Source organism: Columba livia, chromosome 3, assembly GCF_036013475.1.
Source record: "Columba livia isolate bColLiv1 breed racing homer chromosome 3, bColLiv1.pat.W.v2, whole genome shotgun sequence".
Lineage (NCBI taxonomy): Eukaryota > Metazoa > Chordata > Aves > Columbiformes > Columbidae > Columba > Columba livia.
In genome coordinates, this window is record NC_088604.1 from 69,024,514 (window position 1) to 69,035,405 (window position 10,892).

At 45.1% G+C, this 10,892-nt stretch overlaps 1 protein-coding gene across 4 annotated transcripts in view; it reads right to left on the minus strand.

Moving 5' to 3' along the window:
• SASH1 (SAM and SH3 domain containing 1) overlaps positions 1-8,361 on the minus strand; it is a 543,978-nt gene extending 535,617 nt beyond the window's left edge. For 2 of the 4 annotated variants that reach the window (XM_065057478.1, XM_021294852.2), the window contains exon 1: positions 7,672-8,361. In XM_065057478.1, coding sequence (XP_064913550.1) covers positions 7,672-8,145 — 474 coding nt within the window. In that variant the 5' untranslated portion in view covers positions 8,146-8,361. The remainder of the gene's footprint in view (positions 1-7,671) is intronic. The other 2 variants (XM_065057483.1, XM_065057481.1) reach the window with 1 other exon arrangement.
• Between the last annotated feature and the right edge of the window lie 2,531 nt (positions 8,362-10,892).

The window sequence follows — 10,892 nt, forward strand, 5'->3', positions numbered from 1 at the left end:
TTCTCTATGGTATATTGACTTATTAAGTTTTTGGTTTATACTGGCTTTTGGCCTTCTTCACAGCATGAATAGCCTAGCTCCAGCTCTCAGCCACTGAAGCTCTCAATGCCTTTTTCTGCTAATAAAAATATTTCCTTCTGTGCATGTAAGAGCATGGCCAAGTGGCCACTTAACTAACTCTGGGAAAAAAAAAAAAAAACAAACAAGATTTTCTTAGTCTGTGACTGAAAGGCAAGGGGTTTTTTCTCAGCTTTTTAACTCTTTTCTTAACCACACCAGGTCAAAAGCAGACTTAATTTCACTGTAAAATTCCCACTGACATATGCAGTGAAAACAGCACATGCCTCCTTCAGGGTGTGGATCGTCAAAGCCAACACATTTCTTCTTTGGAAAAAAGAACTTGTACAAAACACATATTTGTACCCAGTTGTAAGGGGTTTTTTTCCTGTATTTTATTAACATTTCTCTCTGATTTTGAGTTACTGGGAGGACAGCTGTAAACAACTATGTGTACTTGATTCCAGCCAATAAACATTAGTGGAGATTTCCGAGAATATTTACCAAACATTTATTCTAGCACAAATCTGTAAGATCTATCTTCAGAAGTCTACCTAGCTGCTGTTCAAGCTGCTAATGGTAATATTTAAAACTCTGAAATGTTCTGATTTGGTTTTTTTTGGAATGCGACTGCTGTATTTATCATTCTCATCTCATGTCATTCTGTTCTCACCCACCACAACAATTACAGTCAGTAAGGGTGTGCTTGTTAGCTGATTTAAATTCAAACACTTCACGCCAAACCCAGCATCAAATGAAATCACTGGCAAAACCCTCACTGACTTCACTGGGAATGAGACCAACTGGAGGAGCAGGGCTCCCATGAGAGGCGTGCATCACTGCCATTCACATCCTGCTGAGTTTGTGAGAACCAGGACGAGATACTATTTGAAGGCCCTTAACTTGTGTTTCACATGACACAGCACTTCTCTTTTGTTTTGCAAAATCGTAGGAAAAGTTTTTTTTAACTATCTGCAAGCAACAAACCAAAGAGGCTGGGTGAGTCACTGGAGACAGTTCTGGGCCAGCTTGGCTCGCAGACTGCCAGTGTCAGGGAAGGTTCACCCAGTTCTCCCCTTCCTGCAGCACAGCCGGTCCCAAAATAATGCAGCAGTGCTAAACATAGCACCACCGTGCTCTTTTAATAGATTATGATTCCTGCAGCGCGTACAAGCCACCACATTTGTCAAGATAAGAGCATCAATATGAGATGTCATATTAACCTAGACAAAGAGATTGAAGCAGATAGCTTTGTCAAACACCAAGCAAAGGGGCTCATTCAAACTGACAAAGCAAGACATTTAAAAGTTGAACCTACCAATCTAGTCTTAATTCATTCTGTCTTCTCCTACTTTGGAAGAGTCTCTAACCAGTAAGTGAGCTCCTGTAAGTGATATAATAAATTCATTCCTAATCTGCAATAACAATATTCCTGTCACTTCAAACCCCTCTGCTGCACTTTTCAAAATTCTGTAAGAGCTGGTAGTATGTTTCAGATTATACCTACAGATCTACATATGTTAGTGGATAGGGACTCTTCATAATTACATATGCACATAGGGTATAACTCATAGGCAAAATTAACAGGCATAACTCATTGCCATATAGCCAAGTTACTGATTATTCCTTGATCTCTTTTACTTACACGCAAGGAAGTTTACTCCTAATTGTAAAGCAATGGACAAAGATGCTGCAGTAGTGGGTCCAAATGCTTCACCATTCTAAAATTTTTCATGACTTGAGGTAATTTATTCAATTTCACACATGAAATCAGGGACACAGCTTCCCTATATATTATGGTATATGTGAACTAATGATATTGGTCATAAACAAAACTAGAAACATGGTTCACAAGATTACTTCATCGGGGAGAAATTATCTCAGTTTCTTTGGTATTCCTCACACATGGTTGTGTGTATGGGCTTCATCATCCTATATATGGCAGACAGAAGCTCTGGGGGTGTGGGTATCAACAGAAATATTTTCCTTAAAATGTGTTTTCTCTTCAGAAAGACTTATAATCACCAAACTTCTTTAAAATGGACAGGTTTATCGGTGTGTGGACATGAAGCTGGTAGTTATACTTCTGCCATGCCACTGGTGGTGTCACTGTTGAGATGCCGTATGTACACAAGACCTCACATTATGTGAGAAAATTCAGTTCAGCTTTACACTGCAGAGGTTTGACTGAACCATGTCCTTTGGAAGAAGAAAAAGCATTCAGGGAACTACAAGAGGTAAGGCATTTCTCTTTTGCCAGGGACCTGTACATTTGGCTTTTCCTTCAAACTTGGAGACATGTTGGAGTACAAGGGACAGATCCCCCTTACAGGGCAGCTGCTGCTGCTGGCAGTGACAGGCAGCTCAGCCCTGCACAGCTCCTTGGAGCTGGGGCCACATGCTCCCCTTCTCCTCTGCCAGTCCTCACCACCACCAGAGCTGAGAAAATACACTGGGGACCTGAAAACTATCGTAGAAAGGGGGCGAGAATGCTGTGGAGTTCATACTATACTCTCTTCGGACTCCACCTTTAATATACGCTAATGGGATCTTCCTCCCCTCAAAACTGAGAGATAATGAAACCCAAGAAGGTTTACATTCAACTTCTCCAGAGGAGATTGAATACACTTTCAAATATTCAGGAATAATTCAAATGCAAATGCAGCACACTGTTGTATTATTCATATTCTGCAACATTTTGCCTTAATGGTCCGATTGGAAGAAGATCTTTTTCAGTTTGTTTTCTCTGAGTTTAATAAACTGGAACTTTAAAACAACTTCCTGATATATAATATGCTATATTTCTATCTTTTCTTTAAAAGAAAACAGAGGTATGGAGTCAAAGGCAAATTCAGTGGTTTCTTATATAAAATACCTTTTCACTTCCTGAACATTGCCTGTAGCTTTGCTAATTTATTGCCAGGAAAATATTGTTACTACTTAATGCACTAGTACTTTTGTCAATAGGCAGCTTTCCCCAAGGCATATTTGAGAATGCTCTGCTAATCAGAGTTGATGCAGTTATTCCAAAGCAGCCAGGTCTTTAGAAAAAGGTTGATGTTTAATTCTAGTATGGGTGAGTGTTGCCATTTGTTCAAAGCACAATATTTTTAATTCACTGAATTCACTCTGTAGATATCTAAAGCACTGACTACATTATCCAGCCCAGACTCAGCTTGAACCACTGTATTTCAAAGCAGTATTGCTGGCATCTTTACCTCTTAACATTTAACTTATGTGAAATATTCCTCATTTTGCAGTGACAAGGATTAAACAAAGATTTAATCAGAACCACAAATCTGTGCTATATCATCAGCACAGAACTTAAAAAAAAAGTGGTTGGGCGTGTAAGCAGATACCCACTTGGATCTGACTTCTTACTTTTCTCCATCTGCTTGAACTCTTGAGATTACAGCCTCAAATGCAGTCAAATTTTTTGTGTTTGTTTTCCAAGCATGTTGATAATAATGAACAGCACAGGGAGTGACAATGAGGTCACGTACATATACATATATTACGCTACAGTTTTATTCTCTCTAATAAATACTGAAAACTACATGAGTATAACTTTAGTGAGGCTGAGCAAACATATTTATTGGTGTGGGAGCTTTTAATACATGTATGTTTTCAGTGATGTTAAATATATTTGCAATCCTCTGCAGACAAAAAATTGAATAAAGTTCCCCAAGAAAAAGATCAGGCCATTTATTTCAATTAGAAATAGTAATGAAATTTCAGTAAACTATTAAATGTCACTTAATCTATATTTGAGATAAATAGAATACTTAATTTCTCTTGGCGTGTTCCACAACAAGGTACCTTACTTGTGTTTATATTGACAAAATAGGTGCTCCTCTGCTTTCCCTACCCCAGTGACATTTAGTGACATGACTCCTGCTCAAACCCAGCATCGGCACAATCCATTTTGCAACAAGCCCACCAAAGCAAGACGCGTCTCTAAGTGGAAGTAAAGGCTCTACTTCTTCTGATCTGGGTGATTCGGGTCAGTGCTGTGCTTTCCTTCATTCATCTTTACTGGAACCCAGTGGGGCTGCTCATTCCTTCATCCCCCAAAAGTACATGGCAAAAGAATATTTATAGTATTCCTATAATGAGCATAATTAAGTTCCTAATTAAGGACAGAATTACAACTATCAAGGATAATTTTTTAAAGCAGCTAGATGTTTTGAGATGACACAGGTGTTTCATTTGGCTCAGAGAGGTACCACAGGTTCTTGTTTGAAGGGCATTCAAGTCCTTCACCTTCTTAGATATATGAGACTTCTAAGGCTATCAGCCAGCAACAGCGGGCGTGAAGCTAAAGCAGAAAGCTTTGAGTATTAAGGAGCATTACCAACATGGAACAAAACCTGACTTCTGTGGAGTTCTCCTCAGTTACAGTCATATTCCTTGGTTTATACCTGAAAAATAGTTAAAATACAATTTGAGGAGGTGAAGCCTTGTTCTAATTCTCCATGTCTGAAGTTTTTCCCACACATGGCTTCAATTCAAAGTTTGAAGATCTTTAAGAGATGTTTATATTTTATCATTTTTATATTTTTATTTTATATTACATTCTGCTAAGTAATTGTTAGTCATTTTTACTGACTGTAATCAAACTAAGCTAAACTAGAATTTATCATGCCAATGCACGTGCATCCTGTTGTTTCATCCTTCATCTGAAAATACAGCAACAACACTCAAACGACAGCAAGATGATGCTTTTAGCATCTCTGCAGACACATTCAATATTTTTTTTTTAATTTTCTGACATATCTACAACTAAGGCAGCTACCAAAAGCTCATGAACAAAACAGAGAAGCAGTACTTCCAGTTCTTCGGGACTTTTCCAAATAAAATGCCAAAATTGTCTAAGAACTACATAACCAAACACATGAAGTATTCTTCCTGAAACCAGAAAAATGCACATACGTATACACACATGCATACACAAACAAGCATGCTCCTCCATTCATAGATCTTACTTTCCATTCATAGATATTAACAGGAAAAGATGGTGCATTCTCCATGTAAGCCATGGAGGGATGCAGCACAGCAGCACAGAGACGTCAAGCAGGTCAGTGTCTAGTGCCCTGCTCCAGAATATCCATGTGACCATCTGTAAATGGACATGCGACAAATGTATACAAAAATCTTGACACAAACCTCAAGCTGATTCTTTAATCCTTGGCACAGCAGAGAATACATCCACATTGTTTTGACATGCACAAGTCTGTACATTGCTTATTCTATACTAAAAAAGTATAATACAGTTTGCTTAAATTATATCCACAATTTTTGAAAGTTTTGGGGTTTGAGGTTTTTTTGTTTTTGTTTGTTTGTTTTAAGAGACACTGTTATAATATGGCTCTTTCCCAAATGAGAGAATACAGTATATCATTTCTCTTGCTCTAAACAACATCCAGTGAATCATGTGCAGTGATGTGATCTTTTGCTATTCCCTTTAAGCCGTTTTGGAGATGGATTGCTACAGTGGGTGGCATTCAGAACAACACATGTTGAGCAACACTAACTCAAATCTTGCCAGCTTTATGGTTTCTTACAACATGCTATGATGTGAAGTGATTCACACTGAGGAGATGGAGAAAGTTTTTCTATTACTGTAAAAAATGAGGTTATATGCATTTATCATCCAAAATAAATACATTGACACCACAGGCTGAAATAAAACTAGGAAAGTAAGCTTGGTTCCTCTTTCTATTCCAAATATTGCTTTTAGATTTAAAGCAATTAAAGCAGACTGATGCTTTCTGTGTGAAAGGAACTTGCCCTGACAGTTAATCTACACTATTATCAGATGCATCAAATTAAAATAAGGTGAGCTAAAGAAGAAATCAACGCCAAAGATTTTAATTTCCTTGATGTCATATGCTGGCATCTTAGAAATTTTACAATTTCTGTGCAAGAGGTATAGAAAAGAGAAGGCAGAGGAACCACTTGGTGAAATGGAATTGGCGACTACGAACACACATGAAGTCAAAAGCAAGAAGTGTAACAGGGCTATGGAGGTGGGTAATATGCTGCAGCTTCACTGATAAGCCAGAACTTTCATAGAAGTTCTTTTATATAAGACATGTCATGGTAATTTTGAAAGTCCAATGATGTTTCACTGCAAGGGGAGAAAAAAAAAATCTCTGAAATGACACAGTAACTTTTAGAAGATGCTGTACTTAGACTAGATGTTCATGGATGGTCTGTTAGATTTGGCTACTGTCCTATCAGATTTGATACACAGTCTCTGACAATGTCATCAAGCAGATGTATCAGGAAAAGAGAACAAATAAATATCTCAAACCAGTCACCTGTGCTGCACTTGAGAACTGACTAGTGGCTCTCTATCTCCAAGTGGATAAAAAACTGGAGTCCTGAAACTTGCTCTCTTATCACTCTTACTATCTGTACTTCAGCATTGTTATCTAAGTTGAATATTGCTCCTTATCCTCACATCCAGGTCCCCTACAGCAGACAATTCATTCTAAATTTTAATGTCTCGTGTTTATGTGAACTCAGACCTGCATACTTCCCTGTCACCTTGCTTCCAAACCTTCATAAGCTTTGCAGAGGTAAAAAGTACCCACAAGTTGAAGGTCAACTTTGTCAGACTTAATCATTAAAGAAAATACAGGCAACTTGGGTCATGAAACAAGTTTGAAGCACTTTGTTCTGAAGTCAGATGAAACCATGCATTATAATACCTTATTTTCTTTCACAAATAATTTTTTCCTCCATGGTATAATCCATTTAATTCTATAGTTCTATTTATTCTGCATATGATGTTTTCAGCAGGAAACCTACAGAAAACTTTAGACAAAACAATTTATGTCTTCTAAACGATATTCATCTTAGATTTTAACCTTTTCAAAATATAAAAATTAGGTAAATATTAGGGTTTAATCACTCTGGAATGTACTCTTCCAGAACTGCACTTTTCTGGCCTTTCAGCAGACTTTGTGTCCTGCACACAAACAGACCTATGCTGGAGCAGCTGATGGATAGTTTTGACATTCACCAGTCACTATAATCCTCCAGTAAATAAACCTAGGCAACAGAAGGAGTTGTTCCTCCAGCCACATTACCACTTGCTTCATGAGCCATTTTGACAACAGAAACTGACACTGAAGTATGACCTTTAAGAAAAGAGAGAAGACATCACTCTCCAACACAATGGAAAAGTTCCACAGAAAAGAAAAACAAACAAACAAAACCGCAAACCATTAAGTCTGTCCTGTCAATTTCTGCCTTCACGCCCCAAACCACACTGGACTAAAAGAACCGGTTAATAAAAAGAGGCGAAACCAAAACGCAGCACAATGCTGCACCACCCTGTAAGTCCACATCAGGCCACCAAGCCTTGGTGGATCTGACCTGTGTTGGCCCCGTCTCTCTGCACACCTGGCCAGTGCTGCATCCTGACTATGTTTCCCTCTGAAAATGCCACAGGTGCAGCTGAGACACTCATGAGACATGACAGAGGTGGGATCAGGCCCTGCTGGACCCCCTCATCTCCAGCTGGAGGTCCAGCTGCCACCACTGCCCCACCACACTTGGGAACATGGTGTCCTCCAGAGGGCAGGGCCGGTGAGCCCTTCTTACCTTGTTGGAGTAGGGGGGTTTACTCAGGTTGATGCCGTCGCGAATGAGCTTGTCCCGGATCATGATCTTCAGCTTCAGCCTGGGGTAGGCGACCAGCCCCCCGCCGCCGGGCGCCCCCCGCCGCCCGCCGGGGCGCTGCCGGGGACCCGCCCCCCGCCGGGCCTCCTCCTGCCCCGACACTCGGCGGGGGCAGCGCCCAGCGGCGGGGGGCGCCGGCCGCGGGGGCGAAGGCGGCGGCTGCGGCTCCAGTGTGAAGTAGAGCCCCGCCGCCGTCTCGTCCGCCTCCTTCAGCCGCCGCACGGCTTCGTGGATCCGGCGCCGGTGGTGTGGAACGGCAACGCCGATGGCATCCAGGTCCGGGTCCCCGATCTGCTTGCAGACCTCCAGGTCGTCGTAGCCATTATCGACGAAGGACTCCGCGTACTGGAGGAGCTGCAGGGTCTTCAGCCACTCGTACACTATGTTGGTGCACATGCTGGCTCCAAAATAATAATGATCGCAACTTTCAGAACCGAAGCCAGCCTCCCCCTTTCCACTCCTCGCCAAAGGAAATAAAAAACACAAAACAAGAACTGCGATGTAACTAAAAGGATTCAAAATCAAGGTCAAGAACCAACATCCACCAGGAAAAAAAATAAAAATCCTCAAGGCAGATCAGTAGGGCATTTCAAGCACTGCTGAACGAAACCCTCCTGTTTATTCCTCCTGTTTTCTTACCATCAACACAGAGGCTTTCTGCCACCAGAGAAGGGAGGCTCAGACTAGAGAGAAGTAAAATCTAAGGGTGCATCCCCTAAAATCCCAAGTCGCTGCTGCTGCACAACATCCACCCACTCTCTCTGGAAGTAATTCGCAGTTACTGCCTCTTTTTTTTCTTCGCCTCTTCCTTTCAATGTTAGTTTCTGTTTCTGCTTCTGTCTCACCTTCCTGCGCTCTGTCGTATGATGAATGCGTTTACTATATGTAGCTGCTTTGGTACACGATCATGTTGCCCGAGAACCGAGCTCTGGATCCCGCACCCTCGCTCGGCGCAGCCAGGGGTGCCGGTGTGCAGTGCCCTCCTCCCGTATCTCTCCCGGCAGCGGGTGCAGACGGCAGCTTTTGCCTTCCTTTTAAACAGGTCCTTCCTTTCGGATTAGGAGGGGAAAAGGAGGAAGACAAAAAAAAAAAAAAAAAAAAATTAAAAATCAGAATCCCACTCACTTCGCCGAGTTACTTTCCCAGTTCCCCTTAATCCCTGGGAGGATGGTTAAAGGCGCTTCGCCGGCAGCGTGCCCAGAAACTGCTTTCCGATCCCACTTTCTCCGCGCTGATGCCTGCGGTGCTCTCTTGCCCCTCCGGGGTACACAGCCCTGAGCCCGCCGCTCACAACTTTCCTCGCTTTCCTCTATCCCTGCTGGCCCTCCCGCTGCTGCCCGCAGCCGCCCTCGGGAGGAGGCGACGGCGGCGGGACCGTGAGGGCAGCCGGTGCTCCGTGCATCCTCCGGCGGCAGAGGCGGCTTGGCTTGGCGGCGGATGAGCTGATCTGCGGCAGGTCACTGGCGCTCCTCCCGCCTCCCCCGGCTGGTGGCGGTGCTTTCCCCTCCCTGTCAGCGGTACCCCGGAGCGGTGCTCCCCTCCCGGGTCCTCCTTCCTCCCCTACCCCTGAGGCGCCTGAAACGCCGCCAGCAGATTTCCTCCGGCTCCTCCCGGTGCTCCGGTGAGGCTTCTCCCCGCTCCTCCTCCGTGCCCGTACCCCTGCCCCGCGTTCTCCCCAAGGCCTTTCCAACTTTCTCCGCTTCCAGCCCGCGGTCTTTGCCGCCGGCCACCCCCCTGCCCGACCCGCCGGAAGAGCGGGGAGGCGGTGTGCGGCCGGCCGGGGGCAAGGCAGTCCTGCCGGGCAACGGCGGGGTTTGCCTCCGCTGCGCAAGTTATCTGGGGGACTTGCCTGTCCCCGTTCCACCCGGCAAGGGAAAGGCACCGCGCCCAGGGGGCACAGCCCAGGGAACTGCACCCCAGCGCCCCTGGGACGGCGAGACCGACGGCGGCGTTGGCTCCCGCGCGGGGACGCCGAGCCCCTTCGCGGCCGAAGGGCTCCACTTCAAGCGGGGGGGGAGAGGAGCGGGGTTGTCAGCGGGGCGAGCGTCCTCCGCGTCTCCGGGGAGCGCTGAGGAAAGGCGGGAGGCGCTGGCCCCGCTCTCCCACTCGCCGCCACGGGCTGCCTTGGGCCGGCGGAGGCGCCGCTCGCTGCCGCCGCGCTCGCCCCGCAACGCCGGGCTCGCAGCGCCCCCGCCAGGCTGCCGCGGAAAGCGCCGCTCGGCACGGCCCGGCCCGGACCTGCCGCCCCACCCAGCCCGGCCGCCCTACCGGGCCCGGCGGGCGGCGGGGTAGAGTGGCCGGGACTGCCCCATCCCCTTGCCGACCTCCAGAGGACTAAGGTGTGGACCCCGCCACCATTTTAAGTTACAGCAGGTTGGAACTTGCGTTCTTCGAAAAATCCCTCTCCCTCAGCAGCCCCTTCAACTCCGATGCCTGGGGTACTGAACGAGTCGGAGCATTTCGGGCTCGTCCTGCCTATCCAGTCCCGTCAGAAGGGGCAGGGGCACCGGCAGGTGCAGGGACAGGGGCAGCCCTACTTGGGCTGGGGGGAGCTGGGGACAGGGGGTGGGGGCGCCCACTCTGTCTCCCCGAAGCGCAGGGGTGCTGGAGGAGGAACACACTCTCTTTTGTAATTTGGTGGGGTTTGTTTGTAACAGGTTTCCTGGAGGAACTTTTTCAGCAGATTGGCCCACGTTTGTCCTCGGGACTTCATGGTGGTTTCCCACAGGATTACATAGCATAGCAGCATTCTCATGGAAAGCATTATATTACAAGGTGTTTTGAAAAGGTTAGATACTTACAAATGGTTAAAATGCAGCTTCTGGGTGTAAAGCCTAGAGATCACAGATTCATTTGCTAGAAAGGGAAAAAGGGAGGAACAGCGTTTTATTATTTTTTAAAATCTCCTTCCACACCACTTTTTCTGTAACTTATTTTCCTTCCAGATGACATATTATTTTAAACAAATTTTCTCTTCTCAGGTCAGAGAAGGAGATTGAAGCAGCAATTATCTTCTCTTCACAGACCTGCTGAAAGACTGACAATGCCAGAGAAATTAGCAAGGAGGTTCTGTGAACTGGAGCTGGAACTGATGGTGTGAGAGATAGGAAAAACTGACTAGTACAGCCCATAATCATCAGGCT